This window comes from Lutra lutra, chromosome 12, assembly GCF_902655055.1.
Source record: "Lutra lutra chromosome 12, mLutLut1.2, whole genome shotgun sequence".
Classification (NCBI taxonomy): Eukaryota; Metazoa; Chordata; class Mammalia; order Carnivora; family Mustelidae; genus Lutra; species Lutra lutra.
The window spans coordinates 62,430,012-62,443,681 of NC_062289.1; the positions used below are offsets into that span (position 1 = coordinate 62,430,012).

Below are 13,670 nucleotides of genomic sequence, written 5' to 3' on the forward strand. Positions count from 1 at the left end.
GTAGGGACCAGAATGGGGAAGGATAGTCCAAAGAGATTTGCATGTACAGAAATTCAAGAAATGTGTTATGTTAAGGGTCATGTTGACAAACCCAACCAAGAGCTCAAGTAACCTGTCAAGACTTCCATCTAAGATGGGGTTGAGTTGGGACTTCAGGTAGGTCTTTGGGACACCAGAGTACTAGATTGATTCCTTGAGATGGTATAATTATTGTCCAGAGGAAAGGAGGAACCAATCCCACTTTGTCTTGTGTTGGTTAGTATAGTAGATCACCTGTGAGAATGTTGCAGTTGAACTTTTTACTTGGTTATTTGAACACATCACCATTACAGTTATTTATAATCTTGCTTTTGCAAAATGATACAATTTGCGGCAAATATTTTTGTACTTGATTTAAATTTTTATAGTCCAGTATCTTGGTTATTATAAATGTCAATTTACACTTAGTGTGTTCTTTTAAAAATTTTTTCATTTAAAAAGTGTAATTCTTGGGGCGCCGGGGTGGCTCAGTGGGTTAAAGCCTCTGCCTTCCACTTAGGTCATGATTCCAGGGTCCTGGGATCAAGCCCCGCATTGGGCTCTCTGCTCAGCGGGGAGCCTGCTTCCTCCTCTCTCTCTACCCGTTCCTCTGCCTACTTGTGATCTCCGTCTGTCAAATAAATAAATAAAGTCCTTTAAAAGAATAAAAATAAAAAGTGTAATTTTTTAATATTTTATTTATTTATTTTGACAGACAGAGATCACAAGTAGGCAAAGAGGCAGGCAGAGAGAGAGAGGAGGAAGCAGGCTCCCTGCGGAGCAGAGAGCCCTATACGGGGCTCGATCCCAGAACCCTGGGATCATGACCTGAGCCGAAGGCAGAGGCTTTAACCCACTGAGCCACCCAGGCGCCCCAAAAGTGTAATTTTTAATGTCCAGCTTATTACTTTTTTTAAGTAGACTCCATGCCCAGCATGGAGCCCAATGTGGGGCTTAAACTCATGACCCTGAGATCAAGATCTGAGCTGAGAACAAGAGTCAGACAGAGGCTTAACTGACTGAGCCACCCAGGCTCCCCTCTTAATGTTTTATTTAAATGTGGAATACAAGAATGTTCTGTAAAATTTCTTGTATATACAAATTTGGGTGGACTAAGCTAGAGATGTTCAACTCTAGCACTATTTTATTAACTGCCAAATTTAGTAGTATTATTTCCGGGTTTCTAGATTTGCTAAAGTTAAATGTCTGTGAGACCACCACTTATAAATTGTATATCCTTAACCTCTTTGTGCTTCAGATTCCTCATCCTTGAAGTAGAGATAATATATACCAACCTCAAAGAGTTGTGAAGGCTGACTAGATTAATATGCACGAAGGGATTAGAACAGTACCTGGCCCACAGTCAGCTCGTTGCATATGGAGTTTTAAGCATATTAATACTCTAATGCTCACAATAACCCCTGAGATGAATTGTTACTTTATATTTATCCTTGAGGAGACTAGGGTTTAGAGAGATTAAGTTGCCAAATTCAAGGCCAGAGCCTGAGCTGCCTATAATTTCATGCTAGTCAGTAGAGGTAAACATCAATTGTCACTCATCCTCAACCTTCTTAAGAAAATAATATTCTGTGGTGGTTAATGTGTAAGTTTATCTGTTACTTTGTGGTGTGATTATGTGAAGATTCATGTATTTCAAACATTATTTTCTATTTCAGTATATGATCTTCCCCAACGGCCTAATGATATTCAGCTCTTTTATGGAAACATGCGTAAAATTATACTTTCAGTAATTGGAGAATTCAGAGATTCCAGGTCTAGCAGTGAATTCCTTCAGTCTTCTTCCAAAGCTGACTCAGAATCTAAAAGGTAAAACAGACAAACAAAACATCTTTCACCAGATTTCAAGATAATTTAATTCATAGTAGAGCTGATCTTTTCTCTGTACTTTTTTGCCTCCCAAAATGTTTATTTCATCTTTATATTTTAGTTTAAGTTGAAATAATTTCAAATTTGTGGAAGAGTTTAAAAATAGAATATATGCTGCCTCCATTGAGATTCCCCAGTTGCTAACATTTTACCACATTTACCTTATTATTTTATACGTGTATATATATAACTTTTTTCTGAATCATTTGCGGGTATAATGACCACTTTGTCCTAAGTTTCCTGAAAACACAGACCTTCTTCTAAATAGCTATAGTAAACCCATCAAAATTAGGACCTTAGTATTGTTAAAGTGCTAAGATCTAGTCCACAGATTCCATGCAAATCCCCCAGTTCCCTAATAAAGTTTTATGTATTTGAATCAAAGAAATAAGCAAGAAATCTCCTCTTTGGTTCTGAGTCTAATCTGAGATCACACCTTACATTTAGTTAGCCTGTCTTCTTTATCTTTTTTCAACATAGAACACTTCCTCAGTCTGTCCTCTTTCATGAAAGAAAAGAGGGTTGCATCATCAAACCAGAGCCACAGAATCAATTACCCAGAACTAAGCTTTAGTAATAATTTTAGATGAAAACATGAGGAAATTGGGATTGCTAATGATGCTTCCTAGGCACTTTTTGCAACATTAATACTCTACTCTGACTCTTACTGTCACAAAAGAAACTGAGGATGACCGGCGGGGAAGGGGTTAGGGAGAGGGTGGTGGGGTTATGGACATTGGGGAGGGTATGTGATATGGTGAGTGCTGTGAAGTGTGTAAACCTGGTGATTCACAGACCTGTACCCCTGGGGCTAATAATACATTATATGTTTATAGAAAAACTAAAAAATTTTAAAAAAATACTCTGGTTCAAATTTAACATGAGGTCTCTTAAGTTGTGCATGCGATTATCCGTTGCTTACACAAAAGGGGGAGCTATTTCAGTTACAAAAGCTATTTTATACTTGTGTAATTACATACTTTATGTGATATTTTTTCAAATAACTGTGCCACATAAATTCATAAATTTCAGATTTCTTTACCATAACCAATACTAGACGGACCAGGAATATCCTTTTATAAGCATTCCATAGAAAAGTAAATTAGTGTGTTTGCTGGGAGATGTCATTAGGAAGATCACAGGGAATTTGACCAAGTCATCCTTCTTTTTTTCCTGGGCATTCCCTAGTAAAAAAGGGGGAAAGGGTGCAGGCAAGCTGCTAACTGTTTTCTTGCCAGTGACCTTGATGTTTTTGTAGAGTATAGACAGTTACTTTGTAAAATGTCCCTCACACCATGGAAATGATGCTGTTTGTTTTCTCGGTACATCTTCTCAGGTAATGAACAATGCTGATTTGTCCCATTACTAGAAATGTTTTTATTGCTTAATTAAAATGATGTCTGCCAGTTTCTCCACTATAGTTAATGAATGTCTTAAAGGGAGATCCTTAGAGATAATGAGTATCATGTTCCTTTTCACACTTGTAGCACCCCAGTGATGATTATTGCCTGAATCCTGTTAGTATTGTCTTAATTACCAAATGGTGATTTTCTAATTCTGTGTTTCTACGTTTTCTAGTTGTCTTTCACAATGAGGAAGAGACTTACCTTACCCTCTTTTATGTACTTACTTACATCAGGGCAGACTGCTGGATTCAGTATTAATCCTTTACTGTCACCATTTGGTCGCTTAACCTGGCTCATTATTCACTGGCACGATGGATATTCTAGGTTTCATGTATACTTTCCCTGTCCCGGCCCTGGAATAGAAGTCCTAAGTCCTTTTGGTAGAGAATAGTATTAGAAACCAGGATATGAGTAGTAAGTGTGCTGTTGCTTTTCAGGTGTTACTACTTCTAGGACTCCTCAGTGGTCACAGCTAGGAAATACATGTATTTATATATAAATCCCCATGTATCCAAATCCGTTTATAAATATGTTGAAACCATGAATTTATACTGATATCTCCAGTACTGAGAAACCTGGCTTCAATATCCTCAGTATATTTGGATTTACGCAGTTCTCCTGTTTTTAACCAGTCTTCTCATCACATGGGCTGTCTCCTTGGCACAGTGTTGCCAACTCGTATTGGCTGAGAGTTCTCTGGAAGTTGCAGCCACCAACTGAGGGCTCACACACCTCCCTAGTGCCTCCATCTCATTCCAGCTTGCCTTCTTCCCTGTATTTAAAAAAACAAAAAACGGAAAACAAAAACCTTATTAGAGGACAACTCATATGCAATATCCTTTTAGTTTCAGTTGTACATCATAGTGATTTGATATTTTTATGCATTATGAGATGGTGCCCACAATAAGTCTAGTTACCATCTGTCACCATACAAAGTTATTACAATATTATTGACTGTATTCCCTAAGCTGTTTATTACATCCCCATAATTTATTTTTTAACTAGAAGTTTGTACCTCTTAATCCCCTTCACTTGTTTCACCCACTCCCAGCCCCTCTCCCACCCCCTGAAACCAACAGTTTGTTTCCTGGGTCTAAGACTCTGTTTCTGTTTTGTTTTGTCTGTTCATTCATTTTGTATTTTAGATTCCACATATAAGTGCAATTATTTAGTATTTGTCTTTCTCTCTCTGACTTATTTCACTTAGCTTAATACCCTCTAGGTGCATGTTGTCACAAATGGTTAGATTTCATTCTTTTTTATGACTAATATTCCACTGGGCATATAAACCGCATCTTTATCCATTCATCTATCAAGGATATAGGTTGCATCAATATTTTGGCTATTTTAAATAATGCTGCAGTGAATGTGGGGATGCATATATCTCTTCAGATTTGTATTTTCATTTTCTTTGGATAAACACTTAGAGTAGAATTGCTGGATCATATGGTACCTTTACTTTCAATTTTTTGAGGAACCTCCATACTATTTTCCATAGGGGCTTCACCAGTTTGCATTCCTGCCAGCAGTGCACAAGGGTTCCCTTTGCTCTCCATCTTTGCTAGCACTTTTTTGTTGTCTTTGATAATAGCCAATTTGAGAGGTATGAGGTGATTTCCTGTGGTTTTGATGATTAGTAATGTTGAGCATCTTTTCTTTCTTTTTGAGCATCTTTTCATGTGCCTCTTGGTCATCTGTATGTCTTCTTTGGGAAAATGTCTATTCAAGTCCTCTGCCCATTTTTTAAATCAGGCTATTTCCTTTTTTTGGTACTGAGTTGTATAAGTTCTTTCTGTCATCTGGATATTAACCTTTTATCAGATAAATGATTTGTAAGTAGTTTCAGTAGGTTGCCTTTTCATTTTGTTTTGATGATTCCCTTCACTGTACTAAAGCTAGTATCTCAAATTATTCCAAAAAATAAAAGGAAAGAAGGACTTCTTTTATTACGCCAGCATTACCATGATATCGAAACCAGGCAGAAACACCTTAGAAAAAGAAAATTACATGTCCTCTCTAACTCCCCTTGTCCTCCATGCTATTTGTTATGCTCCACAAATAAGTGAAACCATATGATAATTGACTCTCTCTGCTTGACTTATTTCACTAGAGAGGAGAAGGGAGTTGAGGGAAATTGGAAGGGGAGGTGAACCATGAGAACTATGGACTCTGAAAAACAATCTGAGGGTTTTGAAGGGGTAGGGGCTGAGAGGTTGGGGGAACCAGGTGGTGGGTATTGGAGAGGGCATGGATTGCTTGGTGCACTGGGTGTGGTGCAAAAACAATGAATACTGTTACGCTGAAAATAAATTTAAAAAATTAAAAAAAAAAAAGAAAATTACATGTCCATATCCTTAATGAATACAGATGTAGAGATACTCAACAAAATATTGGCAGACTGAATTTAACAATATATTAAAAGGATTCCTATGCTTCTAATGATAATTCTTTTCTTTTTTTTTTTTTTTAAGATTTTATTTATTTATTTGACAGAGAGAGATCACAAGCAGATGGAGAGGCAGGCAGAGAGAGAGAGAGAGGGAAGCAGGCTCCCTGCTGAGCAGAGAGCCCGATGCGGGCCTCGATCCCAGGACCCTGAGATCATGACCTGAGCCGAAGGCAGCGCGGCTTAACCCACTGAGCCACCCAGGCGCCCTGATAATTCTTTTCTAAGATATTCAATCAAAGAGTTTAAAATAGTTGTTAAATAGATTAAAAATTATATCAAAAACCACTTAAATTGTGAGGAGCTGGCTTTTAGGAAAATAAACAACCAAGAAGCAGCTCTATAATCTGTAAAAAATTGTTTCTGACTATTAGCTGGTACCTCCATTATATCTCTGTCTCTGGGGCAGTAGAGGTCTGATTGGAAAAGGAGCAGGTGAGAGGGCAATGGGTAAGAGAGTGAGGAGAAGATTCTTCTTGTCTGTTGAGTGTCTACTTGAAATAAAGATGGAGCTCTCCTCTGTGGTAGGAGAATTTGGGTACCACCCAAGTGAACTTGTTAAATCATATGCTCCTATGATTACAAAATTCATTAGAATTACACAGTTTTTTGTAATCTAAGGCTAAACACTTTTTAACACTTAATAAAAATCTTAAACCTTATCAGCATTTCTTACCATAGTACTTTGCCCAGAAGACTTTCTTTAATGTTAGCATCATGAAACCAGTTATCATTGTACAGTTATAGATATATTAAGAGTTTTGTTTTTTAAAAATTCTTAATATTGTGTGGTTTTCTCGTAAATCTTTTAAGAGACTTCAGATGGCATGCTAAGTCAAGACAGGAAAGAAATTAAATCAGCATTCTAATGAAAGATTAGTATAACAATATTTGAACTATACTGTATTTTTATACATTACTTTAAGAATACACAGTAAAGGGGTGCCTGGGTGACTCAGTGGGTTAAGCCTCTGCCTTTGGCTCAGGTCATGATCTCAGGGTCCTGGGATCTAACCCCTCATCAGGTTCTCTGCTTGGTGGGGAGCCTGCTTCCCCCCACTGCCTGTTTGTGATCTCTTTCTCTGTCAAATAAATAAAGAAAATCTTAAAAAAAAAAAACACAGTGAACAATTTTTATTCCATGAAACATACACAGTATATTCCATAATGCACTTTCAGTTTTATCTAAATGTTTTTAGATTTATGAAGAATTAATATAAAAATATGACATGGTCTGGCTTTTCATCTTTTTTAAAAAGCAGAAATATAATATTTTAATATACAGCTTCTATACAACCAAAAAGTAAACCATTGCGGTAAAATATTGGCAAGAAAACACAGTATTTCATTTACAGTGCATGGCAAATGGTTAACATCCTTAGTCATAAGCTTTTTATTTTTTTATATTTTTTTAAGATTTTATTCATTTATTTGGTAGAGACAACCAGAGAGTGAATACAAGTAAGGGAGCGAGAGAAAGAGAAGCAGGCTTCCCGCTGAGCAGGGAGCATGATATGGGGCTCGATCCCAGGACCCTGGGATCTTGACCCGAGTCAAAGGCTGACACGTAATGACTGAGCCACCCAGGTGCCCCAGCTTTTTATCATTTTTAATTTCTTTCCTCTCCCCATCTCTCTTTCTGTTTCTATAGTGAATCTGACGGTCCTGGGAAACATGGTGGCAATGTTTCTTTGGATGTTTTACCAGTTAAGGGTCCTCAAGGTTCTCCACTTCTTTCACAAGCTGTTTGCCCACTCCAAGATAAATCATCCTCTAAGGAAATGTGGACTGTCCAGCCTGAACACTTGATTTTGATGGCCCCCTCTTGTGAGTATATCAGTAACAACACAACAGCAGTGCACTCTGGAAACCAGGGCTGTACTCACTCTGAGCCCATTGCTCATCTAGGAAATATACGTGGAGTGTATACAGATGTGACTAAATGGCTTATGCAGGTCCTCCTCTCCCCTACTGAGACCTACCTCACACGCAACCTTTGCATTGTCTAGCACAAGGCCATTGTCCTCATTCCAAGCTTCCAGTTCTCCATCTGGCTGGGCCACTAGTCCATGGGCCCTTTCTCCCACCACATCCCTTGCCCCAAAGATCTCATTTGGTACTTGGCATCTTTTACTTTTCACATTGATATAGTTGCTTTAGAGTAGGAATAAATCTGGTACCAATGTATGTGCCCAAGATAAGACCAGATGGTAACAATTTCCAGATGTCCTTTTACCTCTTTGTTCAGTATCATTGTAGTTTAAGAGTAAACACAATGGTTTTATTTTACCAGGGATTTGAAATTCCTATAAAGTAAAATTAAGTTGGTAGACTAATGTATTTAGGATTCTTTTTTACTATTTATTAACATTTGGGTTTTTTTCCACTAATGCTAAATGTAAGTTATATTTTATTTCTCTGATATAATAGGTGATCTGGCAAAAACTGCATGTTTCCAGATTTTAAATAATTCCATTAGGTTACTGAAATTTGAGTTGTATTGGCCGGCACATTGCCTTACTGTAACACCACAACATGGATTTATCCCACCAGAGTAAGTATGACTTCCCTTCCCTCGAGGTGTTGTTCAGATGTTGGCATGGTGACTTTTGAAGGATTAGATATTATGCCATTTTAATTTATTCAGTAGAATTTTGCCATATGTTCCCCATACAGAGTTCCCTGTGTTTTTGTGGGACTGACCACAGTGAAGTTCAAGATTCATACTTCTTAGCAAAGTAGAGCCCACGTCCATGGGCACTTACAGTGTATATAGCCTAAAAGAGTTAAGAGATATGAGTGAGGTGGGAAAGATTTCCTGAAGTAGAAAACATCAGATTGTGCGGACATGTTACTCTGCATACCAAATTACAAAGCAGGAGATGCAGCTGGGCAGATGATGAGGGGTGGTGGTCCCTAAAGCCCCGATGGTTCTGTCCTTCATTACCTTGGGTCTGGTTAAACTTATTCTGCTAGTTTTGTCTAACAGACATTTTATAGACAAAGTTTCCCGACTTTTAATATGTCTGAACCATAACCTGGCTGGCCATTTTTTACAAATAATATTCTAAGAAGGAAGTCTTGGGGACCAGATGCTGATAAGCAGTTGTCCTCTCTGTGCAGCTTAATTATTAATAGGAGGTAAAGCTGCACTTCTGCAGCTTTTCAGGGACTTCTTCTGGGTTGGCACAGAACATTCACATCTGCAGGTTGCTTCCTATTTGGGAATGGAAGCTTCGCAGAAGAGCAATATGAAGTTATTTACTTTTGCAAAGTGGTGAAGTATGCATTTTAGAAGAGTTATAGTTGACTAATACTGACCTAAGGTAGGGTTAGGGATACTCCAGAGAAACGTTCGTAGGACCAAAGCAATGAATTAAACATTTACTAATTAACGGTTGAAAAGATAGGGAAATGATAGAACAGATTGTTCACTAATAACTTTTAACATCATCCCACACATTTAGCTGTTAGGAATGGAAAATAATCTTGCTCTGCCATTTTTTTAAAAGATTTTATTTTATTTGAAAGAGAGCATGAACAGTAGGTAAGGGACAGAGGGAAGAGAGAAGCAGACTTCCCGCTGAGCAGGGAGCCCAACTCAGTCCTCACTGAGATCATGAACTGAGCTGAAGGCAGATGCTTAACTATCTGAGCCACCCAGGCACGCTTGCTCTGCCATTTTTGACATGTGCGCCAAAGTATCTTTTACAACTTTTTTTGTTTCTTCTAAGTCACAAATCTGATTACATTGTCCACATTTTAAAAGTCATCTTTTTTTTTTTAAAGATTTTATTTATTTATTTGACAGACAGAGATCACAAGTAAGCAGAGAGGCAGGTAGAGAGAGAGGAAGGGAAGCAGACTCCCTGCTGAGCAGAGAGCCCGATGCGGGGCTTGATCCCAGGACTCTGGGATCATGACCTGAGCCAAAGGCAGAGGCTTTAACCCACTGAGCCACTCAGGCACCCCTTAAAAGTCATCTTTGACATTCCATAGCTCTTGAAGAGGACAGTGAGCTCAGAAAGTTTTAGCAATTGGATAAAAAAGGAGTCTTTTTCATTTCTTTTCCATCCCCCTCCCTTTTTCTTACAGTTTTCTTTCCTGCTGTTTCATTCTCTGTGTACGGTAACTGTATCATTCTTTGTTATCAGGTGGCTCAGAGCTTTTGTATATTGGTCCTGCGCTCTAGAAATTCTTATTTTGAATTGCTTTTTAAATGGCATTTCTACGATATGGTCTGTTTTCACATGAGTTTTCCCCTTAGGTTCATGGGTTTATGCCACTCAACTTTTTGTGAGCCACGAGTTGGGGCTGTTGCAGAATCAGACATGTACAGGATCTCACCTCTTCTCTGCTCTTTGTGAGCAACAAGAAGAGCTGGGCATTGATAGAAACAGTATTTATAACTTGTGGTTGTTGCTGTTCAAGTATAGGATATTCTTGGTTTTCATTATTAAATTATTTTTTCCAGGAGTAAGCTACAAATTCTTGTGAGTCCTAATTCCTCCTTATCTACAAAACATTCAATGTTCCCATGGAGTGGTTTAATCTATGTACACTCTGACAATGGACAGAAGGTACTTTAAGTGTTTGTTTGTTTTTAAGCAGCATTTTTCCTGTTTTGCAACTTAAGTGTTGTGATCCTTATTAGCATTTACTTTTCAGAAGTGAAATGAAGGGGCCTGTCCTTTCAGCCCGGCTAGACGTATTCATATAGAGAGCTTAGCACAGACTTTTTCCGTTAGTGATCTGAACGATTCTCCTGGATGGGGGCAGAAATGGAGAGTGGAGCCTAGAAACCACTATTGATTTGTAAAATATGCATTGAAAAAGAAGGGAATTGGGAGAGTCAAAGATTTACTTTGAGATCTGAATAAATTTTCTAATCCATCCATGTTTCATTTGTTTGGCATTACTTTTCTCCACCATGTTTTAAAAATAAGAATTGTTTCTTTAAAATGATAGATCCACTTGTGTCTTACCGCCTAAATTATTTGGCTCATTTCAGAAAATTGTGAAAGTTCAAATTCGAGAAGACTTAACCCAGAAAGAACTCCTTGCTCACTTGGCCACCAGCACATTTGGAATCCTTTCTCCAGGAGCTGAGCCTGCAGTTAGTCATCTGGTGAAACCAGTGACAAAACCACGTTCCACAAAAGTTGAGATAAGAAATAAGACTATTACTTTTCCTGCAACAGAACCTGGTGAAACCTCAGGTGTGGTATCACAAGGTTATATAATTCAAATAACCACGGTTTTGTTGAGTCTAACACTGTTTTTAGTGACCTTCATTGCAGTGACAAGGATAATATTGTCCCCTATTTCAGGAGATACTCAGGTTGTCATTGGCAGTCACTTCAATCACAGGCCAGATTGGAGGAGCTTAAAAATTATAAAATGTTAAATCTAGGTATTTGAGAACTCTGTGTATTCTGGGAGTCTCAGATTCCACCTGGTCAGAACCATCCCTCCCCAGTTCTCACTGGGTCTTTTACCAGACCTGCTAATTAGTTAGCAGCTGAAGAAGAGGAGAAAGTAGGTAAAACCTGGTTCTGTCCCTCACTAATGATACTTTGAAGCACTAAAAGAGGTTAGATAGATACACTCCGTTTCCCCATTTGTAAAATGGCTATCCTAGTCTACGACTCTCACGGAGGGCTTTGAGGAATAAATGAAATAAGGTATTTAAGGCGCTCGGCATAGTGTTTGGCACATAGTAGGTACTCAGTATTGCTAATACTCCTCCAGGGTCCTGTGAACCCTTCTTTTGCTTGCCCCCCCTCACCTCCCTGTGATGGCTCAGTCTAAGTGACTGGGGTTGCATGTGGGACTTGTTGGAAAGGCTGTGGGCCTTCTGTCACCTGGCCCTCACTCCCTGTCTCTCTCACTGGCTTTGTCTTCCACGCACACTCAATTTCCACTGCCCGTCAAGCCTGTCCCTCCCTGGTCATCGCCTGTCCACTCACTCCATCCTCCCCGTTCGTGTCCTCTAGGAGTTCCAGCGGCTCTCTGGCCTCATTCTGATGTCTAGGCCACTGGCCCTACTACCTCCTCACTCGCCCGCACCCCGGTCTTGGCCACTTCTGCTTGAATTCTGTCATCTGTCACTGCAGTTAGTGCCCTAGGAATGCTCTTAACTGCTGTGTGCCCCTCCCTCTGCCTTCCTGCGCGGCAAGATCCTAAGCCAAGTCAGACCCAGCCGCCTCCCAGCTCCATGTCTCCTGTAGCCGAACCTCGCTGCCAAAGGAAACGTTGGCTGCACCCACCCGCACATTTGTGGTTTCTGTTCTCAGATGCCACTGGGCACCAGGCTGTTCTAGCAGCCCTCCTTGGTGTGTGTCCTTTCCCGTTTCCTGTAGTCATTCGACAACTTCGCTCTTCATGCCCCTCCCCGGCTCCTGGTTTCTCTTTCCACCTCTGGATTTTGCCTCACACATCATTGCAAATACAAAAGCCATTAGACTAAATGGGAGGCTTCTGCTTGCATCCCAAATGAATCCTTCTGCCTGGAATCTAGGCCCATCTGTTCTTACCATCTCAGGGCCTTCCTCTGCCCCTTTCCCTCCTGTGTCCTCAGCTTCTCCCTTTGTTGATGCCTTTCCATTGGCACACAGTACTCTCCGCCATCACGTGTCTAAGGAATGCCTTTCTTGGCCCCACATCTCCTTACTGCTCTCCCTGCTTCCTTGACACCCCTTCCTCATGGAAGGATTGTGCTCCCTGCCTTCATTTCCTCAGGCTGTAGCCAAATTGGTGCTGCCACCTGCCTTGACCCCACTATCAAGGTCACTGAAAAGGGAGTGTCTCCTTGATAGGTCTTTGTTAATTTGACCCCTCAAGGCTGAGGTCAACCACTCCTTCCTTGGACTACTTTCTTGTGCCTCTCCTAGTTTTCCCTGCTTCACAGGCTCCTCCTCAGGTTTCACTGATGACTCTTTTTCTTCCTGGGCCCACCTGTGTCCCCTTCTTTCTCTTTGCTCTTCCTGCACCCTGCTCAGTTTCTGCCCTGTTGGCATCTCACAAACAGAACTCCTGTTTTACCCATGAAGCCTGCCTCTCCTCCAGCCCTACCCATGTCTGTAAGTGGCCCTGCTGTCTGCTCATTAAGCCAAATCCCTGGAAGTTATTTGCTTTCTGCTCTCTCCCTCTTCCCACACAGTCCACTAGCAAGTCCTTTGTAGTTCGTGTTCAGAATGGATCCCCTGTCTGCCTGCTCCTTTTCCTCCCACTTCCTTGACTCAAGCCTGATAGACACTACCCCACGTGTCTTCTCTCCACGCAGCTGTTGCTGAGGCGTCTTACCACGGATCCTCGTCCACTCTGACCCCCTTGTGGTCTCTCCTCTCCACAGCAGCCAGTAACTCTTTAAATTAACATGGAAATCATCTTGCAGCTCTCTTGCTTAAGCCCTTCATTATCCTTTGATTAAATCCAAAACAAGATATCTGTCAAATTTGATTTTGTTAGAAAATACTGTAAATTCCCATGGGGCTCCTCTGAGGATCTGATGAGTGTATTTTTCCCCTCTGATGAGGTAATTAGTCATTATTATACAGTATCACAGTAATCTGCTTGTTTACTTATATCTCCAAGAATTGTTTGACTTGTGACATATGTGTTCTTGTAGAAAATTTTCTGGAACTTGAAAATCATGGTAACACAGAAGTGAAGTGGCATCTGTCATCCTTAGCTCCACCTTACGTCAAGGTCAGTAATAATTGCCTTAGATATATTCGTTTTAATGTTTAAACTTTATTCAGGGTGTTTTTATACTGAATTATGAACATAGGTTGAGATTATTGGGGGTTTTTTGGTCCCACTAATTCACTTACTTGATTTTCTCTATAGATGTGCCTAATACATGCCCCATCTTTTTCACAAGATTGTTTTTAGAGTCAGATTAGAAAGTA

The 13,670-nt window shown here is 39.9% G+C and overlaps 1 protein-coding gene across 6 annotated transcripts in view; it reads left to right on the forward strand.

The window, feature by feature from the left end:
- The window catches only part of CEP192 (centrosomal protein 192), a 135,270-nt gene that overhangs the window by 106,113 nt on the left and 15,487 nt on the right, over positions 1 to 13,670 (forward strand). For all 6 annotated transcript variants that reach the window (XM_047698551.1, XM_047698552.1, XM_047698553.1 and 3 more), the window contains 6 exons: positions 1,695 to 1,845; positions 7,409 to 7,584; positions 8,188 to 8,311; positions 10,232 to 10,337; positions 10,769 to 10,976; positions 13,388 to 13,467. In XM_047698551.1, the coding sequence (XP_047554507.1) occupies positions 1,695 to 1,845; positions 7,409 to 7,584; positions 8,188 to 8,311; positions 10,232 to 10,337; positions 10,769 to 10,976; positions 13,388 to 13,467 (845 nt within the window). The remainder of the gene's footprint in view (positions 1 to 1,694; positions 1,846 to 7,408; positions 7,585 to 8,187; positions 8,312 to 10,231; positions 10,338 to 10,768; positions 10,977 to 13,387; positions 13,468 to 13,670) is intronic.